Source organism: Cygnus olor, chromosome 7, assembly GCF_009769625.2.
Source record: "Cygnus olor isolate bCygOlo1 chromosome 7, bCygOlo1.pri.v2, whole genome shotgun sequence".
In the NCBI taxonomy this organism is placed as follows: Eukaryota; Metazoa; Chordata; class Aves; order Anseriformes; family Anatidae; genus Cygnus; species Cygnus olor.
The window spans coordinates 2,860,210-2,884,985 of record NC_049175.1 but is presented as its reverse complement, the minus strand read 5'-3'; the positions used below and the strand labels follow the sequence as shown (position 1 = coordinate 2,884,985).

Genomic DNA, 24,776 nt, shown 5'->3' with positions numbered 1-24,776 from the left:
CACTGGTATTTCTAGATTAGCTTCAAAGAGATTACCAAATCGCTTTCAAATGCTGACGTTATTTGGCCAAGTGCTGATCTACTGTATGTTCAGCTGAGCACATTCTCTTTCATTATTTTTCATTCACAGTTGCTTTCCATATGGATATTTGGACTCTTTTTTGTAATACTACATTCTTTTATTTTCTGAAAAGAATGACATTTTACACCTTGAAGTACCTTGCAGGTTAATGGAACTGTAGTGTTCTACAATCTTATCAAATATGTCCAAAATCTGTATTTTCTTAGTTTTCTTTCTTCCTTCACTGCTTTAAGCAACACTGGTGGAAACATGAATCCCTTAAACCATTACTGAATACCAATGAATGGTTTAATGTGGTAATCATTTCCATAAGTCCTCTTATTTGAGTGTAGTGTAATGCTATTCTTTGTGTGTTGTGTGAATCATTTTAAATAAGATCAACATCTACTGTTAAATAATAATAGTATTGATCAGTCATGTCAAGACTGAAAACTCTCTTTTCATGTAAGTGCTTGTTAAAGGGTTACCATTTTACACTAAGCTCTATTCTTCAGTTTCTCAGAACTGTTTTTTTAGACAGCTTTTGAGAAATTACGTGGGAGAACAGGCAACTGATTGGCGAACATACCGCAGACTAGAGTATATTTGTGAACTGTTACTTTGACTAATGTGGCCTCTAAACATTTTTTTTTTGATTGTATTGAAGGGTGGAATCATTCTAAACTGGGGAATAGTGAATAATTCTGCCCTGGTGGGAGTGTCTTTCTTTTGTTTTCTTTTATTACATTAATATACAATATTAAAAGTTATCTGAATTCAGCTGACCAAATAGCTTTGTACATTCAAAACATTGTTGGTGAAGGCCTCTTACAATTTGTGATTAATTTGAAGTATCATTTTACTGACTAGAGATTCTCAGACTGTCATCACTTACCATAATATTTTGTTGATCACTTGTGGTCTGGCATATATGCAAATTTAGTACTATATGCATTCATAAATTTAGGAAATTGATTATAAGTTACTGATTCAATTCAAAAGACGATTAAATGAACCCACTCATTTAAATGAAATGGAATTTCCATTCATTTGATCGATATATGTGTAGGGCACACAGATGCTTCTAATCCACAAATACTCACTGTCTCTTGAAGTTCAGTGACTGTGGTCTGGAAACCATATTGGAACATTTTCTTATGCATGTGCAAGTGCTATAGTGTAGAACATAGTGGGTTTCACAGTTTGCCCTGAGCTTTGGAGGTTAAATGTTAACATAAAGTTAAACCACCAAAGAGTCTATCCAGAGATATGAGAGGTCATTATCTCCAAGTTGCCAAGGACATGTGATATATTCATGGGTAGGAAGGAACTATCAGTGGTTTGTTTAGGGACTTCTTTTTTTTTTCTCCAATCAGTCCTCTTGCCAAAAGAAAGCTGAAGCAGTTTGTGTTGTAAAAGTGAACACAGAACTAAGCTTCCATCGTCAAAATGGCTATAATTTACCTACCTACTTAATACACATACTGTATGTCTTTGGAAGGAAATCTGTCAACTCTAGCACACATAGGTTGGCTCTTCTTGACACATTACACATGATGACATCCGTTGACACTTAAAAGTATTGTTAACAACAGAGATCAGGAAGACATGGCATGCGGAGGCAGTTGTGGCTGCCAGCAACTCAGATTGTATTACATGGCAGACTTGGAAATCTCTGTTAGACTCCGTAGGGTGTCAAAATATAGGTAATTTGACAAGGCTGTATGAGGAGTTTGTGGGTTGAAAGCTGAAGTATTTTTTACTGCTGAATCAAGGGCAGATGTTTTACAGTGAGAACTTCAAAGCTATGGACATAGCAAAACTGTCTACTGTAATAACGGTGATGTGTGTTCTTTCATTTTCAGGAAATCATACAGGCTTCCATTAGCTCACTGTCTGGCACTGAGAACATTATTATTGAGAACTAAGTTATTCCACAACTTCAATAGGTTGTTGCTGTGATGGTGTATCACTCTCTGTGCTTTCAGGAATTCCTAATATATAAAATGTTAATAAGGGAAAAAGTTGCCAGAAAAGGAAAGATGCACCATCCATCTTCGTAAATGATTTCTATTAAAACATGTTAATGATGTTTGACCCTAAAAGCAGGAGTATGTTACTAAATATTGGTAGTGAAATGTCAGACTGCTTGGAGTGCTAAAAGCTGTAGGTGTTTCAGGAAACATACGGCCAAGGAGTTGGCTTGTATAGGCTTCATTTCAATGGCTGCTGTGTAGCGGTTAAACATAAGATTCAATCAAGATGGACAAATTTAGATGTAAACATGCAAAAACAATAATAATATCTGTATGACCTCCTTAAAAGGCTCTATCAAACAGTCTATAGGCACCTGTGTTAATATTGGTATTAAATTTTCATTTTAAGTACAAAAGTTTAACTCTCTACTATTTCAATCTATATCTAGTAGTATTCTAGTAATCTAGTATTTCAATCTATAGAGCCAGCATTATTATGAAATGCCATTTTTTTCCTTATAGCAAACAGCCAATCTATGAGACAGAGTCAGAATATTTTATTACTATGTGTATTCATGTTACTTTTCTTTATCTGAGCATAACTTAGCTCTTTACCTTGACTTTCCTTTTTTTTCGTATTATTCGCCTATTAATATTGGAATATCTTTTACTAATATATTCAACAAGTATCTATTGCAAAAATGCACCTATGTAAAACTTATTTCATTTTTCATGAATTTCCTCTGAAATGGAACAGGGTAACTTTGCTATAAGATGGATCAGGAAAATGCAATCCCATTTTTCTATTAATTTCTATGCATGATCAAACTAAGCAGAATGTTTGCCGGTGCCCTCAGAAGGCATAGGATATATTTTAGGAATGCCATATTCTTAATGATGCACGTTTGTCTAATTACTTTTTTGCTTTAATGGAAAATAACACTAGTAGTGATTACCAAACCAAGTAATGCAGCTAAATGCTCATTCTCAGTTTGCTCCATCTCATTTATGTCCTCAGCATAGCAGCCAGAAGATTGTATTTTTTTTTTCTATTTTTTTTTTTCCCTAGTACTTAAAGCCCTGTAAATTAATTTTTATTGCGGAAGTCTATTTTGAGATCTCTTCCTGGGGAAGACAGATTAAGAAAGCAATCTCACAAATAATACTTTTCAGCTTTTACTTAAAGGTAAAAGCAGCAATTTATAGTCTTGCAGTTCCCAGCCAGCCTCCTGTACGTAAGCCTGTGATATTATTTCCTTCAAGAAAAATTCCTTTTGAAGTCAGCCATTAAAATTTTTAACGTGGTTAAATATTCACTTGCTGGGTTTTGGCATAGGAGAAATTTTGTTGTGGCACCAACAGGCCTCAGTGGCCTGACAGGCCCCAGTGGCCTGACAGATCCAGGAGGCTGCTGGCACATGGCCCAGGACCCTTCTGTGCATCCCAAGCAGTGCTGCCTGACTCGCCAGCTTTTCCTGAGATATCCTGGGTCAACGAAGACCTTCCTTTGCCACCTTGCTTTTCCAAGACCCTCGGCGGGACTTGTTTCTGGCACCACTCTTCTGCACTGGCCTGGGCTATGGAGAAGTGCCCTTTGTGCCCAGCCATTTCACAGAACAGCAGTAAAATAAGTCATTCATACATACAGTGTTAGTAAGTTGTGTAAGATATGTCAGTGACATAAACATACATTTTGACTGTTCAGGCACTCTTCAAGGTAATTAAAATAGAAAATAAAATAAAATTGAATTTCCAGCCAAGCGTGGGAAATAATCAGAAAGCTTGAGGGGGAAGCTGCTGGTAATTCTCAGTCATCTTAACTGAGGGGAAAAAAAAATCCCTTCTATTTAAAAATCTGGTGATCATTTTAAACCTGGACATATAAAGAGGTACCAGAGAACTCTGCCTGGTATTTGATAGAGTTTGTGGAGCCTCTATTGTTGGAAATCTTTAAAAATTAATGTTGAGTGTACCTACAAGTCAAGGAGAGATTAAAATAATTGCTTCCCTTGAAATAGTTAACTCAAAAAATGTATGAAATTTTATACTCTTTCTTCCTCTTCAGTTTATTCTCTTAGTTCTTCCTTTAAGGACACCCTTAATTTGAGGGTAAAAATTCAAGTGTCCTGGGCAATACCTTTATGTGAGCTACCAACCAGACACAGAATGCTATTTGTTTTATCCTCACAAATATCCCTACAGATTTTTTTAACACATTATTATGTAGTTGTACTATTCTATGTCATAATAATGTGGTTTTGTACAAGTAGAATACTTTCTAATAATTCAAACATTCACCAAGATGTAGTGCAGTTACATTAATTATACAAATTACCTGTAGTCAGCTACAAGTTGCTTCAACACCAAAACAATATATATTATAAAAGTTGAGATTGTGAACTCAGGAATTTGCAGGCTTGTACACCCAAACACAGCAGGGTTTTCGTGTGTCCTGGTTTCAGTTAAGACAGAGTTAATTTTCCTCCTACTAGCTGGTAGGGTGCTATGTTTGGGATTAGGATGAGAAGAGCGCTGATAACATGCTGATGTTTTAATTGTTGCAGAGCAGTGCTTACACCAAGCCAAGGGCTTTACAGCTTCTCGCTCTGTCCTGCCAGCGAGCAGGCTAGGGGTAGCAGGAGCTGGAACTGGAACGGCTGCGGGAGCTGGAACTGGAACAGCTGCGGGAGGTGGAGCGGCTGCGGGAGCTGGAGCGGCTGCAGGGTCTGTCACTAGGTTGATAGTAGCATCAATTGCAGCTTGATAGGCACAAACCAGACCCCAGCACGCTACAGTGATTTGTGTCACTTTGGAACTGCCAGAGTCATGACACCTTTTTTTCAAGCATTCTACCAGTTTTTTAGGATTTTGCAGTTGTTCAGGGGTGAATGTCCAAAACACTGGAGGTGCCCACTGCTCTAGAAACCTGCCCATATCCTCCCACACTCCCTGCCACTCGCAACTATCCCGCCTCAAGACAGATCTCCGGATGAGATTCCTAAGTAGTTGTTTAACCTTAAACAAAACCTGAAGCGCATTCAGGAGACATAACAACAAGAACATGCTGGTCTGAGTATCCCAAGGATATTCAGCATCTTGGAGAACTACCGTAACTAGCTCTGGGGATAAGAGGGTGGTGAAGGAGAAAGGGAGAGTGAACAGGTAGGAAAAAATATGTTCCCCTAGCCCCTCCACAGATTGGCTCCCTGACGAAAAAAGGCAATAGGTGTAATTGCTAATAGTTTCTGAGATATGGTTTCCAAAGTATAGAGTCGACGACAGTGCTGAGTACAAATACCAGGTTAGAGTCATGACCAGAAATCTCATCATTTCATAAGCCATTGTTACACCGCACAGTACCATAACAATCTTAAACCAGGGCCCGGAAAGGATAAACAGCGCGACAGGGAGCACATACAGAAAGTAACGTGTTATAAAACTCAATTTGGAAAACAGGCACAGCAGACTTGAGATTAAGGCAATCAACATTGTGACTAGCAACTATTAAGCAGGTCCAATACTTATACCAATTTTAGTTTAACACACTCTGGTCAAATCTGTCGATATCTCAACCCTTCGTGCTCCACGTTGGGCACCAAAAGGACTGTTGTGGTTTAACCCGGCTGGCAGCTAAACACCACACAGCCGTTCACTCACCCTCCCCCCTCCCTCTCTGGGATGGGGGAGAGAAACGGGAAAGTGAAGCCTGTGAGTTGAGATAAAGACAGTTTATTAAGACAGGGAAAAGAATAACAACAACAACAACAATAATAATAATAATAATAGTATTACTAATAATAATGTGTACGAAACAAGTGATGCACAATGCAATTGCTCACCACCCGCTGACCGATGCCCAGCCTATCCCCGAGCAGCCGGCCCCCCACCCCGGCTAGCCACCCCTATATATTGTTCAGCATGACGTCAGATGGTATGGAATACCCCTTTGGCCAGTTTGGGTCAGCTGTCCTGGGTCTGTCCCCTCCCAGCTCCTGCTGCACCCCTAGCCTGCTCGCTGGCAGGACAGAGCGAGAAACTGTAAAGTCCTTGGCTTGGTGTAAGCACTGCTCTGCAACAATTAAAACATCAGCATGTTATCAGCGCTCTTCTCATCCTAATCCAAAACATAGCACCCTACCAGCTACTAGGAGGAAAATTAACTCTGTCCTACCTGAAACCAGGACATCATGTAACACCGAAGTTCTCAGTGGCATCCAAGGAGAAGATTGATAAATCATTTTCTTACAGTGTTGTATTTGTGTTACTGTAGACACTAATTTCCCAAGGTCAAGGTTCTAGTCCAATTGGCTGGGGGGAAGGAGCAGGGAACAAAACTCCAAACCAAACAAACCAAAAATTTATAATCCGAATTTTGCATCTAGAGGAGAGCAGCACAGGCAGAATTATTAGAGGAAAACACGTGTTCATTTTTAGTCATTTGCCTTACCTACAGTTATCAGTACTCCATTTTAGGATTTCATATCCTCAGAATTCTTCTTGTTTAATACAAAGCAAACTCAAGTGTATTATCCTTACTTGTTTAACTCATCCCACAGCAAACCTTTGCTTTTCATTGAATATTGTGGCTCGGATAGCTTTTCATGGTTCAAATTCTGATCATGTGTGTGAAATACATCTGTATGTAAGAAAGGTTTCTGAATGAAATACATAAGAAATATAATCTTTCATAATGTAATAGTAATATAGCAGCACTGCTGCAAGATAATTTTTTTTCTATTGGTGCTTGGAAAAACAATTTCTGGTGCAAAAGAAAGTGAATTTTCAGTGTGCCTGCAACATGTTGGTCATTACAGCAACATTTTGTTGTGATTACAGAATGTATGTTACAGTTTTTAACATTATTAATTAGCTAGTGATAAGCCTGAGTCCTGTGAATCTGAACCTTTTAAAATATATGGGTGCACAGAACCTACAGAAAGACATGCAGAAAGGAGAAGGAAAAAATGTAAGAAAGAAATAAAAAGCTTGTCTTCACCGCCTTCCTAAATGATTTGATCATTTATTCTGTGCAAAATAAAGATCTCTAGTCTTATTCGTTTTAGGCAATGTGCCACACCTTTTTGGATATAGAGCTCTGGCTTAGCACGTAACGATTATTGTCTTACTTGCCAGATCTCTCAAAATATTTGGGACTCCCATGGATTTCTGCTGCTTTTTGGCAGCTGTTAACAATCTCTTGAGCAGCTGCCGTTAGCTCAGGAATTTCTGGCTGATCTTCTTAAGCAGTTGCAGTTCCAGCTGGTAATTGTGGGTTTCAGGACTCACCTGCCTTTGATGGATGTGTTTGTTCTCAGATTGTGTATTTCCTGAATAGCAGCTTGCTCAGTTTCCTTCTTTCTGTGGAGAATGGAAAGGCAAATTGGAAATGGGCAAAAGAACAATTAAGGTTATCATCAGAAGAGACCATCAAATAGTGGAGTAATATCTCTAGTCTTCTTCCCAGAAAGCTGAACAAGTATTTGCTAGTAGACTTGGTTCTTTCTTCTCTCTGCTCTGTTAATCTACTTCTGCCAATGGTGGAATGGAGAAGGACAGATGAACAAGGTAGATGATGACATGCATGATTTTCATTGACAAAGGTGTGAGTGCAAGTTTTGGAATCAGGATTTTGAAAACAGACTAAGGAAAGTCACCCTTTGATATTTAAGGGCATCTCCAGGTGATGCTTTTGCTCTGCTTTTTCCTTTCTTTTAGTTGGCAAGGAAATTCTTCACACCTGATTGAAAATTCTCTTAGATGATAATCGAAACAAATTCTTTGTGTTCGTAGTAGTATTTTGGATGTGTAAGAAAAAAATAATCTGATTTTCGTTGGTCCTTATGAGCTTCAGAGTCTTGCTCTGTGCCACTGCTGCACCAAAGTAAGCTATGTATGCCCTGTGAGTCCTGGGCAATGGTCAAACTAAAGCTATTAAAGCTGCAGCAGAGTCTTCCAACCTAAGCTGTAACCTTTAGCTGCCTGAATATTGATTTTTTTTGTTTCTACTACTTGCTCCAGCACTTAGTTTACAAGTAGTGGTCACAGGCAATTCTAAAACTGCCAGTTGGGCACATCAGTGACCATGTGATGGATGCATTCCAGGAGATCCCGTTTCAGCAACAGCAGGTAAAAAAAATCATGTAATAGGGAATTGGCAAATACAATGGGAGTTATATCATGTATCTGGAGAGGCAGGATGGTTATGGTGTATACTAGCCTGGTGTGCATTCCTCTGTAGGCAGTTATTACTAAAAACCCTCCCACTTTTCAGTTCAGTTTTTAAGAGGTATTTTAACACATGCTAGTTAATCAGTGGAAGATAAGGTTATCTGGGTTCATTTAAGTGCAATAATATGAAGACTGCCCATTTTTAGTCTATTTTTTATGTATTCCTCAACACCAAATTTCTCTAAGATTTTGGATCTTGGTAAGTGAAAGTCAGCAGAACCGAATGCCAGTATGACATTAGGAGTATTGTTTTTTCAAGAGTCTGTAACTTTTTATCTACCATTAGGAGATAGTGCCTTAGTACTTTGTGATTCAGCTTGTAGTACATGCTCGCAGTGAGAAACTTGGGATTTTTTTCTTAAATTGTTCACATATTGCATGTGAGAGAATTTACAAAGCCATGACTAATAAGCATGCTGTTATGGGAGCTGAAACAAGAGCCATGATTTTCTCTGACAACAGAGCACTGCCATAGCTGCTTAGTACCTGGTTAAAGCAATAATTTTTTAATATTTTGGAAGGAGAAGGTGTCATGTTGTGAGATGGAAACATGAACTAATTTGGCAGCGGATTGGTAAACACGTTCCTCCACCACATAGACATGTTCCCTAGCTAAATTTGTAATTTGTGCCCTAGATAGTACTTAAACATGCTTATTTAAAGAAAATTACAATGTGCAACTTAACTGAGCCCCACCTAACTCTCAAATTCTAGACCTACCCTGTAAATATTGAGCCACTGTTATATGAAAGAAGATTTTTTAAACTAAAAATAATTTTTGTGGTGTTCATAGTGAATGTCAAATTGAGGTGTTCTGGTTACACTGGACATTGGACACATTTACCATTTCCTTCTCCCAGTTTATGAGGCTGAGTTCCAGAAGAACTTAAGAATCAGTAAATCTACATATCTATGAAAGGAGTGTATAGTAGCTAGAATTGATATATTCTTAAGGGTGCTTTCAGTATATGTTCCTTTTTTTCTGCTTGGGCTTCAAAAAAATCTCTCAGAAACATTGAGGAAGGCTGAAAAAATTAAAACCATTACCTCTCCCCTTTGAGACTTTAAGTATTTCATGGACTCTTTCTCGTCACTAATACATGCAGCTTTATAGATTTATTTTTTACTGCCACTCACAACCACTCAAAGGTATTTCTGCAAATAACTTCTTGTTCAGAAGACAATCTCTGCCCCCCCCCCCCCCCCCCCCCCCCCCCCAAAAAAAAAAAAAAAAAAAATTGGCTTTACCTATGTCATTTTGCAAATAGCATCAGTGGTAGTGAAATTGATCTCTTTGGGTGAATTCCTGCTGACATCTTGGAAGTAAGGCAAAATTTACTTTTAAAATTTGATTATTTTATAAAGTTGATTAAAGATCAGTTATGTTTACCCATCTAGATACTGTCTTTCTCAAATAGTTTTTGAAAAATCAGGAAAAAAATTGCAAAATAGAAAGCGAAGTCTGTCCCAATTGTTAGGACATCATTTGTCTCATTGATGGTACCTGCTGATGGGGACAAGCTGTTTCTAAGGAATTGGTGAGATGATTGTTCTTATTAATTGTGCTTAGTTATCATTATTAATACAGCTGTCAAGTACAAAACATTTTTGCCTTGTAGACAAAGTCTGTGCTTGTCAACTAAGCAATCTATCAGTAAATAGAAAATGTGTTGGATGGCATGATGCCACCCAGGTTTACAAGAATGAACAGAATATGGATAACCTTCTGGAAGTTTTTTACCACAGCTCAATAATACCTGATATGTGGGGAAATTTAATTAATACTCCAGAAATAAGTTTTCTCTCTTGGTTGCTACATAGATAAAACTTTTATGGAGAAAGAGATTGTTTGCATGTGATTGAATAACAGTAAAAAGTAAATCAGTGTTCTTTTGTATTGATTAGGATTGTCACTAACAGCTTCAAGTCTGGGAGAGATGGGAATGAAACTGCCTGTGTAGATTAATCAGTGGAATAACCTCTCAGGCAAGAGATAAATGAAAATAAATGACTTGCGTGTACGAGAACAAACTGATGAGACTAGGCTAATATTATAAGTGTCTCATTCAAAGGGCTAGTACCTGTTGAACATTTGGACCTTGCCTTTTTTTCTGTATGCTGGAAAAAAAACAAACAAACAAAAACACGACCACACAATGAGGATGCATGCCTTCAGGATGAAAGAAGACGGGAAGAAGACAAGAAAATTAAATCTAGAATTCTAGTAAACAGGCAGACAAGTACAGGTTAGTGGTAAAGAAATACCACAAAGATGGAAAAATTTATAGTATATTTGGCAGAATGACAACATTTATTTAAAGACAGATTTTTCATTTTCTGTAAGTTTTAGATCTTAAACGTCATACTGAAGATTGCTTTTTCTCAACATTTTGAAAAGCAATCTTGAGACTTGTATTCTTTTTGACATTCATAGAGGACAGCAAATAGGTGATACAGTATGCAGACAAGTCTGTGTATTATATACAAATGCATGTTTAGTACTTAGAAAAGCTTTTCCCTCAGGAACAGTTACTTGCATAGAAACAAAATAATCCAAGTAAACATTTCCATGCAAAAACTGTTAAAACACAATGAAAATAGAATTTAGCATGACAGCAGACCTGTAAAGCAACTTAATATTCTGAGTATCAACTTCACACCATGTGGCTAGTAAAATTCCATGCAAGTGCATAGCTATTTATATAAATCCTTTTCACGATCATAGTGAATTCTTTAAAAGTTATTTTAGTAAAGGAGAGGAGAGATTCAATAGTGTTTTGGTAAAATAAATAAAACAAACTTTATTTTTTTATAAAATGGTTGTTTTCCTTTGCTCTGTCCTTCCTTTTACAGGCTGAACCATAACCTTCCTACTTTAATAGTTAAAAATCTTTCTGTTTCCAAAATAAATTTAAGCCTGAACAGTGAATAGTCATTTTTCTTCTAAGTAACTTGAATTAAAATTCTGTCCCTACATAGTACCTATCTACAGTGTATTCACAGAGAAATCACATCTATTTAGATTCTTTACTTTGCTAGATTAAATAACTTTATTTATTTATTTATTTTCTGTTGTTAAATGACGTTCTGTTGTGGTTTAACCCGGCTGACAGCTAAACACCACACAGCCGTTTGCTCACCCTCCCCCCTCCCTCTCTGGGATGGGGGAGAGAAACGGGAAAGTGAAGCCTGTGAGTTGAGATGAAGACAGTTTATTAAGACAGGAAAATAATAATAACAATAATAATAATAATAGTATTACTAATAATAATGTGTACGAAACAAGTGATGCACAATGCAATTGCTCACCACCCGCTGACCGATGTCCAGCCTATCCCCGAGCAGCCGGCTCCCCACCCCGGCTAGCCACCCCCATATATTGTTCAGCATGACGTCAGATGGTATGGAATACCCCTTTGGCCAGTTTGGGTCAGCTGTCCTGGGTCTGTCCCCTCCCAGCTCCTGCTGCATCCCTAGCCTGCTCGCTGGCAGGACAGAGCGAGAAACTGTAAAGTCCTTGGCTTGGTGTAAGCACTGCTCTGCAACAATTAAAACATCAGCATGTTATCAGTGCTCTTCTCATCCTAATCCAAAACATAGCACCCTACCAGCTACTAGGAGGAAAATTAACTCTGTCCTAGCTGAAACCAGGACACATACCTATTTCATTATTTTTAAATCTTTCATTTGTTTCTCTTAAGACTAAGTTTATATCTGTCCATGGACGCTAACCATATGCAGTGAAAAATGACTAGGCAGAAGAGGATCAGATTTTTAAATATGCATAATCCTAAAGACAGACACCCTTTTACTGTGAAAAATATAGTAACTTCTTTCTTAGGGAATGATGTGTTTAGTCTTTGCTGTTCATCCAATATGAAAGTTGTGTAGCACATTTGTGTGAAAACACAGAAATATTTTGATTCTGAATTAATTTACAATGTTCACTTTAACATAATAAAATTGCTTGTGTTATCTGTAAAAGATAAAGGCATAAACAATTGTGGCATATGGCCAGTCTAAATCAAAGCCAAACCATTATGCCACATTTGTAAATGAAAAAGTGTTTGTACTTTGCAGGTGCACAAAGATTAGCTGTGCATGTATTTGAACATCTATAATTCCTTCAATTATGCATTTCCACACATACAAATATAAGCCAAAAAAAAATTTTGTTTGAATAGAGGTAGAATGTCATTTCAAAGTACTTGAGGTTGCAAACCTTGATACTTATGGAAGCACAGAGTTTGTTCCATATGTATGTGTTTATTTACTGGTATATAACTGAAGAAATGTCACAATCAGTCAAGAACATGTCTTTCAACTCCTTGTTTTTCCTCAGGCTATAATTCACCATCAGATTTAGTGTGAGTGCAAAACCATGTCTGTGAGTGAAATTGCAGTAATTCATAACCTCCAATATGTTACTGCTGTCGTGTATCATAAATATAACCCTCTTTAAGGCCTCAGGGACACATACAGACTGCTAGAAGAGGTTGAATGAACTTACAGGTTGGTAAGTTGAACTTACATGGTTCTGGTAGTCTGTGTTCCATCCAAACAAACATCAAAAAGGGAGGGAATCCTCCTGTAGACAGTCTGATTTCTTTATTCAGATAGTGACAAGATTTACAGTACTGGTGATGATTGTATGGTTAATGAGGCTTGGAGCTGATTTTCCCTGGTTAAAAAGTTAATTCTACTAGTTTCTCAGTTAATTCCCTAGCTTCTACAGTGGTAGAAGTAAAAAAGTTCCTGAATTTCTATTATCCAGATTATAATCTATGGCAATTTTCAATGGTATTTTTTCAAAGTTTAGTATCCAAAAATAAGCATCTGAGTTCACTATAATAAATGGCTAAATTTACAGAAGTACTGAGCACTAAGAACTGCTGCTGAATTTAGCAGGACATGAAGGTTCAGCCCAAAGATCATATTGCTTTGGAGTCAAATACATAAACTTCACTAGATAGTATGAGAATTTTAGTCTTAGTTTTCAGTAGATTTAGTAAAAAATAATTATAAATACTTCTAAATAGTGAAATTTTGTTTGAAGTGTTGTTGGCATATTTGTTTTAATAAAACCATTAGCATACTTTTTGTGAAAATGTTTATCAAGTATTTGAACTTCCTCTCCAGCTCTTATTGAACTCAGAATTTTAGGTCTGTTAGTCTGACACTTTGTTTAAAACAAACAAACAACAAAAAAACATCCTTTGGCATTTTCATCGTGAAGGTAGAAAACCCATACAAACTTTCAAACGGGTGTTTTACTTACAGGCCACTAGATTTAAGTTTCTGCAACGATGGGATAATGGGTGTGCTAACAAGCTAATCAATAATACTGTGTAAAAATATGTAATACATGTTTTTTAACTTAAGCTCTTTGATCAAGTGCTTTACATTAGAAATAATACTTGAGGATCCAACTGGTCCAAAAAGCAAAATCCTGATAAGTCTTCCATTACACTAGTCCCTTTTAGCGGCTAATGATTATTGCTGTACATGACTACTTTTTAGAAAAGCAGATATTGAATAGAAACGTTTTCATTATAGCCATCATCAGAGAGAGATTAGTATCTATCTATTAGCATGTTTTGGCCCTTACCATATATCTACTACCTTATCTACTACTCCACTACTTTAACTTTTCCCAGACTTCCTTGTACACTGCTGTTCCTAGTTCCCCCAATACATTTGACTTAATGTCTTCCTCTTTTTTCCTGGACAAGTACTTTTGTGACTGAAGGTGTTTTGAGTATTCTAGTAATAGTCTTTATGATATTCCCAGTCAGCAACTTAGAACCCTACTAATTTGTGTTATAACGAAAACTCTTGTTTCCATGAATAGGTTGTAACTTACAATTCTCATCTGTTCTATTTCCTTAGCTTATTCTGCCCTAAGCCCTTGACTAGTCAAGAATTTGGAAACCTGGCCATCGGGGTCAGAAGTCACTTGCTGCATCTTGCTTTTCTCCTTGTTATCTCTAAGCTTCCAGCTCATTTCTGTGCCCTATCTTGCCAAGTGTGTTTATGCAGATATGCTCTTTCAGGAGAATGTAAAAGAATTTTATTTATTTTTAAAATTCCCTTTTGCCATGTTGACTTAAAGAAAATTATTCATCTCCTATTTCTTTCTGTTCTGTCTTTCATAAATAAAAAATGCAACACCTGCTCAGTGGTTGTGCATCTTATCCCAAATACATTCTGCAGAGCCAGAGGTTTCTGCCCTTGCTTTAACTTAACAGTCAGTAGTATTTGTACTGTTGATTCACTTGTATGGAAAACACTGATGCAAGTGTTTTAAATTGGTATTAGGCAGTTGTTTTTTTGTTTGTTTTTCAATTCCATTTCTAGTACAAGAGAAAATATAACATTGGTTTTCCCTCTAGTTTGAGTTGGCAAAGGGACCAGGAGTGTGGATAAAGTAGCGAATGCAGGGAAGACAGAGGTGTCCCTGCACAGGGAACACAGGTGAAAAGATAGCCCTTTAATCATGGAAGCCAATGTTCTTGTCCAGGAGTAACTCATTTCAGTTGACCAAGGGCAACTGTGGTTTCTTGGTCAGAAGGCAGCTAGGTAGTGGCGCTCTCTCTCTTTCATTTTTATTAGCCTGCATGTCAATCCTTTAACCACCTACAGATGTGAGAAAAAGGTAGGCCCTTTCAGAAATAGTTACGGCAGCGTATAAAAGCACATTATAGAGAAAATCCCTGGCATACAGTGTCAAACTGATGTGGCCCTTAAAGGGAGCCCTTAAGAATTTTTCAGGGATGGAGATGTGGTGTCAGTCTACCTTTGTATGTGAAGGTGTAACTACTAAGGGCTGGTTTAATAGTCTTGTCTCAAGGCACTCTTTGCTTTGTATTCATTGGAAAGAGCTTCTTCCCTATTTCAGTATATAATTGTAACAGTAATCCTCTGTCTCTAGTGTTAAATATTAGTTCTTATACTGTCAAAGGACAAATTATTTTCTAATTTTTATATTTTGCTTTATACAGACTCAGAACTGGAATACAGATATAACATATAGACAGACAGACATCTATAATGTAGAATTTTATCCTGATATTACATAAATTCGATCTTTGTATTTCAGAAAAGTAACTGTGGAGTAAGTCCTTTTTTTTTTTTTCAAATTATGTAAATCATTATTTCATCTCTTTAGCTTTCCATTAAACAGTTAGTGTAGTCTGTTGTAGTTTGGTAGAATAAATTCTAATCGATGAGTAAGTTATCTATTTTATATTATGGAACATAGAAATAACAAATAATAATCTCCTTTGCTGGCTACTTATTTTCCAAAGCAAAAACTTCTGTGACAATGATGCTTTTAATTTCTATTATACCATGTGATGTAATACAGTTGCAATAATATTGGTTGATGGATGTTTTTTTATGTTGAGAAAACAGGTTGCTTATTGCACCGTTGTTGCAAATCTTCATTTTAATCATCAGGCGTAAGTGCTTCCACCATAGGGAAAATAGAATATCCATAGCCTGCTATCTTGTATAACATAATTTTATGAGTAAGTTAATTTTCAGTTAGTCAGTGAATGTAGTGACATAGTGAAATATCAAGGAGAATATCTCTGTTTTTTTTTTTTTTTTTTTTTTTCTAGTCATTTATGTTTATTATTAAAGGAATATGTGAAAATTTGTCAGGCTCCTTATTGAAGCATTATGTACCACTTTACATAATAAATTTTTATCAGTCTCATTAATATAAATCTTCAATTTTAAATGCAATGAGTTTTAATGTTTTGTCTTTGCTTCTTTTTATACTTAGGAAAATATAGATGAATGTCTATTTAGGTTTTTATTGTACCTCTGTTTAATTGTGATTTCACTTTAACAGCACATCTGACTAAAAGCAAGGAAATTGTGAAATGTCAGTAGAAAAACAGCACATAGAGAAAAGCAATTACTAGAAAAATATTTATACGTGTCCTAGAGTATGGAATGTGTAACATGCAATAAACTATATTTTTAGAAGTACCCAGAAGCTTTAATCATTAGGTTTCTTTAAAATACCAGTTTTTAGCTTTAGCAAATCTAAGCAAAAATAATGAAAGCAGAATGCTAAAACAGTATTCTTTTTAGATTCTGGAAGCTTACATGTATTGAAAGCAAGTAATGGCCAGGACATCAAGAGGTTAGAAAATTCCCTCTGAAATCAGAGGGAAAAATTCATGTTGCCGTAAACATTTTCTTAAGTATAAACAAAAGCAACTAAGAATAATAAAGATTAAAGCTTGTAATTAGTTATTGAAGTTAATAATGGTTGGACTGGATGTATTTCTGTTTTTAAGAGCTATGAAGCATTTAAACAAGCTATCTAGAGATCTCAAGTCTTTGTTTATGCAAGTGTTCAGAACAGATTAGACAAAAAGGCTCTGAATACAAATGAATCTTCTTTAGTGAGTAGGTAGGACCAGTTTGCTTTAAAATGTTCCTAGCAGTGCAGGTTATTTTTAGTAATTTCAGTCACTGTTTAGGCAAGGCAAATATGCTTAACTCTGTGTGAATAACCTAGGTGAAATCTATGGAGTCTATAAGTAGAAGTACTTATAACATTGAGATTGTAGTTTGACCATCTAATTTCTTTGCTGGGCATCATAGAATGCCTAGGGAGAAAACAAAGCTAGAATCAGATGCCCTGTGTGTCAGAATAAACTTTGCCAATAGTTCATTTACTAAAGGAATTTCATGTTCAAGGAATTGAAAGCAAGCTCCAGGGCAAAATGCTCCATTAATTTACTGAAAGTCAATAGCTCTGGCCATTTAGTTTCAACGTTATAGTACCCCTCATAGTGATTATAATTTTTAGTTTGCAACAGACTTGTATGAATTTTATAAACTTTGTTATGACTTCTGGCTACGCTGAAATGGAGGAAACTTCTGTTGTTATAGCTTGCTAGGAAATCGTTGGTTGATAGCTTCTCTCCACCTGAGGCACAGTGACTTTTCTAATGTGAGATTAGTTCATAGCAATGATCTGAAAACAGAAGACAATCTCATCTTGAACCTGATAAGTTGATCTCCCAAGAGTAACACTGGTTTAATAGCAATAGCCACTGTTCATATGCCAACACCTGTAGTGAAGATATATGTTAAACTGGAATTTAACCTGATCTTCAGTGATCCTCACGTTTGTAGTTTCCATTATCTTCTATTGAATTAGTAGCAGATACTGAGGATTTGATTCTTCTAATTTGGTTTTCAAATTGATATGCTCGTATCCAGAGTGACTAGATTGTAGAACAAAGGCAAGTTCTGTGTTCCAGCAGCGTTTTGATGACTATTTTTGGTCAATAGTATTTGAAGGCACAGGGCAACATTATGTTGTACATATATGTACATAACATATGTTGTATGTATGTATAACATACAGCATACCTGTACACCCAAGAAAACGTTCACATCTTTAGTATACAACTAAGGAAACACCTTCCTATCCTTGTTAATAGCACATAGTAGCTAAAGGTACCAGTTATGACTGTGGATTCTGTTTCTGTGAAAAGTGAGTAAAATTGATACCAAAAGCTATTGTTCTGTAATTGGAACAACAGTAGTTTCTATTGAAAAGTTTGTACAGTAAATAAAACTAGTTTTCTTGATGAAACTATTTTTGATGTTCCATGAATTACTACCCTACATAATTAGCTGTTATATGTGTCAATTGCAATACAGATAGAGTGACTGCCTCTAATTAAATATAATTACGGAAAAGTGCTTGATAATCAACATGCCTATTTAAAAATATGCAACAAATATTTCTGTAATGGAACAAACACGTGGTATCATACTTTTTTTTTTTTCCATCACAGTGTAGGATCTATTGTATGAGCATTACATTAAAATAAACTAACTGATCAAATGGTTCTTTCTGACCTTGAAATCCGTTGAAGTTGTGTGGTTTAGATCCTGTACCCTACACTGAAAATTTCACCTCTGCATATCTATGCATTTATTATCTTCAGTTATTCATCAGTTACTGAACACTGTGGACCTTTTGAAATAGCCCTGTATCTCATTATGTAATCTGATATTTTATTTCAAAATACATTGAAAATTAAGATTTTCTTTGAAAGCTCCAATGAGATTATATTGAATGAAATAACATGCTTATTAAAAGGGACGGATTAGATTTCAGACTTGTTACTGTACTTCCCCCTTCCCTTTTTTCTCCTATTCCTCATAATTTTTGTCCTTCTTCAAAAGCATCTTTTTCCCCCCGAAGAGTCGTGCTGGTGCTATGTACAGTATTTTGTTTACAGTAGTGTAAATATTTCCAGCTTGTGACATCATTACTGAAATAACTCACCTCTTTCATATCAACTCTTACCTAGGAGCCGTACTGCAGACTCATTGATGTAGGTTTTTTTCTGCATGGCAGTCCAGGCCAAGCTGTGATTTCATTGCATGATGCAAATTCACCTTTTTTGGTTGTCTGTGGGGTTAATTATAATCTATTCTTGTATTGCCTGTGCATGCCAATATGCTTACCCTAATGGTGTATACATTGAATGCAATCTAAGCATTAAGTGCATGAACTGGAATTAAAAGAACCCATAAAATTAGAAAGTTTGAGCAAATGTAAATTACACATATCAATATCTTTAGTTAAGCATAGAATGAATAGGACTTAATGTGTACCAGGTCTATATATTTAAAAAATCCAGCATATTAAAGTAGTTCATGGACTAGATAGACAATTGCAGTGTTATCAAGATGTGGGAAAATGGAGTGCACCAACTATCTGGTGTGACAAAGGCTGAATGATGCCAGTAGTATTCAGAAAGATAAACCTTTCCCTGCTGTCAATTTTAGCAACAGGTGACAGTGACAAGAGGTAAGATTATACATAATTTTTTAAGGTCAGAATCTGGGAAGAATTTTGAAGTGCAACTTCTAAATTGAAAAATAATTTAAAATGGATTTATTTACAAAACTCCACTAAAATGAAATTTCATACTAAGAATTGTAACATTGCTCCAAGATCCTTTTAAAAAAGACATTGTGACCATCCTAAGCAACCTGTTATTCATATGTTCTTACATCCTACATCAGCACAGTAGAAGATATGATTTAATGTTAATCCTATTGTTTCCTGATAAAATGATGAAACAGCACTTTGGAAAGTGACTTGAAACATTTTTTTAGTGCTGTTGATCAGTGCAAACATTGAGGGTATGTTATAAAAGGTTATACTATGTGCTTTATTTTTTTGGGGGGGAGGGTCAGCATTAATTTACAGATTGCACATTAATATTTGATTTGGAGAATGAAAATTATGCTTAATTTTGAGGGCTAATAATAGTGAAATGTTATAATGTTTGAACAATGATAATTGTGAACATATATATATATAAAGCTAAAATATGCTTTTGGTGTTTACTTTTAAGGAAGCTAATGAAAACATGCAATATATTCGAAACAATAAACAAGAGAAATAGTTTCAAATCTACAACTGTTATATCACCATCATGTTGACACCTTGCTGCCCTAGCAATATTTTCTATTCAAGATTACCCATGATTTACTTATTTTTATTTTATTTCTAAATTCTACGTAATTATATTTCATTACTTCTTTTTTCTTATAATGGAGAACAATTCTTTTAAGGCTGTAAAATTGATCAGGCGTGTCTATAGGGCAGCATGATGCTTTTCCACCTGAAATCAGTGCAACATGGACTATTATTACACCAGTCCTTCTGATTTTCCAGTAGCTCAGTGTCTAAACCTGACTGCACATCTACGTTCTCACACACAGCAGCTTGGATAAAAAGGTGTTGGACAATATAGTGCATGTTTGCAAGCCATGCTAAGGTGGTGCTAGAAAAAAAGTGCTGCTATGTATTCATTTTGTTATATCATTGTATTCCTCTTCTTACATTGACATAAAATAGTTTTATACCAGGCTTGTGATAATTCATTTGAGCAACTGCTACAGGTGTTGGCAATACCTTATTCCATTTGTTAATGGAGGTAAAGGGACTGCTAAAAAAGAATCATGTATTGTCATTAATCTAAAGGGCTTTGTCTTTGCGATTGAAAAAAGTCACTGTGGTTGAGACTGTCAGTCAGGCTCCAGGCTAGTCTCCTTGTCTGATAAATTGAATTAGGAAAGGGTTGAGTTATTTTTTGAATTGTTTGTTTGTTTAAATTATTTATGTTCTTTTGCAAGGTAAATGTTTTGTTGTTGTTGTTTTTTATTTTTATTTTTTTAGCGAGTTTTTCATATGATCATCATTTTGCCTTAAGAATATGGTAATCTGCTCTTAAGACTACTGGTAAATAAGCAGGTCCCACAGTTGGAACAGCTACGATATTAAAAGTTCCAAGCAGAAAAATTTACTAGGTTGTACTTATATCCACCTAGCAAGCAGGCGGTAATGGAGGTCAGAAAAACCTGTGTATGTGTGCATTACTTTGAAAATTATGTATGATAAAGAATTTCCAGGAGTTCAGGGAGGGGAAAAAAAAAAAGTGATAGAAAGGGCTATCATAAATATGTATGTATTTTGGGAGTAAATGTTACCTTAACTATCGTGGAGTTGGTTTAAAGGTGAAAAATTTAAACTTACCTATACTATGATGTTCAGGATATAGTCAAAGATATCAGATGGTTACTCTTTGTAGCTAAAAGGTTTTTGCTTCAACTCACCTTTCTGTTATTCCTAATAAAGTAGAGTAAGAATATGAATCCAGACTTCCCAGTGATAATTTATACAAATATTGGATGTATAATAATTTGGTTTGGGAGAAGCTGAGTCGCATGACCTTGTTTCATAAGAAAATTCTGGTGAGACTTGTGGCACCCAAAGCATATCTTAGGTATTAAGTTACTAAGGTGCTTTAAGGACTGTTGTGTTGATGGGGTGAATAAGGCTAACAGGTCCTTTTGAGGAATGAGAGAGAGGAAAATCTAAAATTATTAAATGTTTGTGACTACCATGTTTTCTAGCTTTATTTATTATTATTATTATTATTATTATTATTATTATTATTATATTCTATATATTTATATTATATACATTATATATAACATATTATATTTATATATTATATTACATATATATTATTATTATTATATTTATATTTATATATATGCCTTTGAAATATGAGACAATATATCCTGCTTTGTGTAACTGTTTATTAGGGTATTTAAAATTACAATTAAAAAAATATAGCTATAGTTGTATGATAATAATAGACTTGGGTAACAGCTGTACATGCACTAGAAAGCATGACTGAAAAAGCTGGCCCAGTAATGTAATGTCAGATATCTACCACTTAACAGTGCTTTTGGATTTCATTGCTCGTTTATGTCATTCACTGACATTAAAATCAATAGTATACCTTAGGTTCAAGCTTATAACTAATCAGTAAAAATGAGATAGTAGCCAGTTATTTTTATTAATTAAGGGAAACAGGAGGCAAATTCCAAAAAGAACAGTCAGATTAATGAACTGTAAGTATTTTAAGGCTTCACATCATCTGGTACTCTTGTCGTTTTCCAGATAGGATAGTTAAATTTAGGCTGTAATTTTCTTAGGAAAAGATTAGAGGTTTTTTTGTTTGTTTTTTTACTTACAGTACATAACAAGGAAGAAGCGTATGGAAACAATCCTCAAAATGATCTGGAGGAATCTAATGTTTGTAATGTATCAAGCAGAAAATCAAAACTCAGTTTTATGTTGATATACAAAAGCAAAATGATTAATAGTCTCCATCTGGAGTAGGTCAAGCAGAAGTATGTTCTCATTTTTGAAGATTGTACCTGTTCCTTTGAAGAGTGCAGCCAGATGAGGAAGACTTAAAAGCTGGACAGCAGCATCAACAGAGTAGAAAGACAAAAAGCACTGAGATGGAGGATTAGTTCAAGCTAAATACCAATGGTGATGGTTGGATGTTGAAAACTTCAATATTGAGGAAAGTTCATAGCACGTGTGGAAAGCATCTTTGGGTAGCTTCAAAAGACAGCAGCTGCAAAACAGAATCATGTGAAATAGAGCAAGAAGAAAATCTCAGAAAGTCACCTACTCCTCCTTCTGCTGGAATGTCAGGTGCCTATACATATATTCCAACAGGCTCTTAGCTAAGAGTTCAGTTGTTTGTAGGCCCTCTCCTCTCCTCTTCCTTTCTGTAGGAAATGTTAGAAATTTCACATATGTGGATCATTGTGTTGATATGTAAAAACGTTGCTCTCTAGAAATCATTTATAAATATCCAAAGCACTGTAAGTAGCCAATAAATCCCTCTGTGAAAAGTACTATTTGGCACTGTTTTAAAAAACCTTTGAGATTCTCTGTTCTCCCTAAAGAATTTATTTTATTGTTTAGCTATGTTTTAACTGAAAAGGCTTTATGCCTCTGGTATATTTCTGGCTAACTTAACTAGATTCCATTTGTTCAATTCAGTGGGAAGATGGAGAAGGGATTATCATGATTCTAGAAGCATCATATAAAATATTTGCATTTTCATGTAGCCAATTATTTTCTGTTTTCTGGAGTAAACAGCTACAACTTACTATTCCCTACCAGACTTTGATAAAGAATATTAAATAGCATCTCTATATTAAATCATATAATCAGAATAGAAGCAATAGAAAGGGGTCTAACTACAGAGTAGAAACGTGCAAGATGGCCAACTTCAATAAATAGGGTATGCAATTTAACAGAATTACCATATCAGAGAGAACTGAAGAGACTTAATAAATATTGTCAAAAAGGTTAATAATAAAATGTTAGTTGAAACAGTATACTGGAAGTTTTCTCTTTATTATCCCAGTAGTTTCACACACACAAAAAAACTTTAATTAAAAATTTAATCCCTGGAATTGTTGCTCCATCATTCTTTTATAATTGGGTTTTCATCAGTGAGATTGTTTTGTCAAGGTAATGTAAGACCATTTTCAATTGCCAGTGTTCTCAGCTTTTGGTAAACAATTAGTAAATATATTGCAAAGTAAAATACTACCTACGTAGCTATGTGGTTCTCAGGCAAAGCTCTTCAGATGCAGATATCTTGAGCAGGGTTGAGAATTTATTGGAGTATTTTGCAAAAAAGTGTGTACACCTTAAAGAATGTGCAAGGTTATGGAGATTGACACTGGGCTTTTTACTTATGTTTGTTTTAGCACTCGCTTTCTGAAACTTTAGCTGTACCACAGGAATCTTCCTTTAGCTTTTGTTTTTGCAAGTCAGTAATTAGAGAAGACATATGCTGTAAGCAGTACTCAATGTACATTCTGATGGTATTAGGAAATATGCTGTTTTTAGAGTGAGAAATTTAATGTTCTGTAGTTCCCAGTAATTGAATATAAAAATGAGAAGAAAAGTTTCCTGTAGTCATACTTCTTTACAATTTTAGAGTAGGGGCTGAGGAAGGTAAGAGTTTGATTTTGCTTGAGTTTTGTGGTAGGCCGCCTTATATTTTACAAGAACAGCCAACAAAAATGTACTTAAAATTCATGGAAAACTTGAATAAGAAAGATGAAGTCTGGGAAGCAGTTATACTGGGAAGTAGTTTTTCAACCAGGAAAGACATGAGATTGCAGAATATCGTGGTCATATTTAGAGAAGCACAAGTATTAAATTATTTGCTTTATTCCTTATTTACATCTTTTTCACAACACAGACAGCCTCACAGAAACACAACAATTACATCACCACTGATTTTTACCAAGTTGTATTAGTTCACTTAGATAAAGTAAGCACTAGCAAAGTTACTTACTTATGTCATTAGATATGTTGTCAATTACGAATAACTCTTTAAAAGTCAGAGTTATGCTAGGGAAAATCTGAAGCATCTGAGATAGGTTAGTATACTTCTGGTTCTGCAGTTGTACCAACTTCATTTCACTCTTCATACATGGATGTGACAAAAATTAAAATTAGTAGTCTCTGTCTTTCCAACCAGAAGTCCTTCTCTGTCTTACTTTCTAAACTAAATTATTTTTGCATAAGACACTCTCAAATTGCAGCCTCTTATTCTGTTTTGTGATGTGTGCTTGTTTTCTTATGTGAAAATTATTTTGTAACAATTTGTCTTGTGGAATTTGACTGAAGAAAAAATCTCCATGACTGGGTTCTAATCACTAAGTTTCAACAACCTCTATTCAGTTGCATAGCCATTTTTTTCTGCTAGTTGGAAGAAGCTTAATTTTCTTTATGAACATGTCAGCAAGCATGCACCATGAAACTAATACTGTTAAAAAAAAAAGTTTGAATCTGTCAAAATTATATTTTAATATAAATATATTATTATATATAAAACAAATGAACATTTAGAGAAAAAATATTCCTCTTTATCATGAGATAGAAAAGTAAATGAATTATAAGGAAAAACAGTATGTCTCTAACAGTGGTTCTCAGAAAAATCTTTACTAAATGATTCTGTTGTACCAGTTTATTACTGGTTGATCTGTTTTTGCTGTTGCTTATTACTTCTGATGGTGTATTTTTTGGAAAAAAAGGTTGAAGAAATTTTTTAATTTTACCCC

At 35.3% G+C, this 24,776-nt stretch overlaps 1 protein-coding gene across 50 annotated transcripts in view; it reads left to right on the top strand.

Annotated features, from left to right (window-relative positions):
• KCNMA1 (potassium calcium-activated channel subfamily M alpha 1) overlaps nt 1-24,776 on the top strand; it is a 481,181-nt gene that overhangs the window by 255,028 nt on the left and 201,377 nt on the right. For 6 of the 50 annotated variants that reach the window (XM_040562756.1, XM_040562748.1, XM_040562747.1 and 3 more), the window contains one exon: nt 18,617-18,640. The exons of the other annotated variants lie outside the window; for them this stretch is intronic. In XM_040562756.1, the coding sequence (XP_040418690.1) occupies nt 18,617-18,640 (24 nt within the window). The remainder of the gene's footprint in view (nt 1-18,616; nt 18,641-24,776) is intronic. 50 annotated transcript variants of the gene reach the window in all.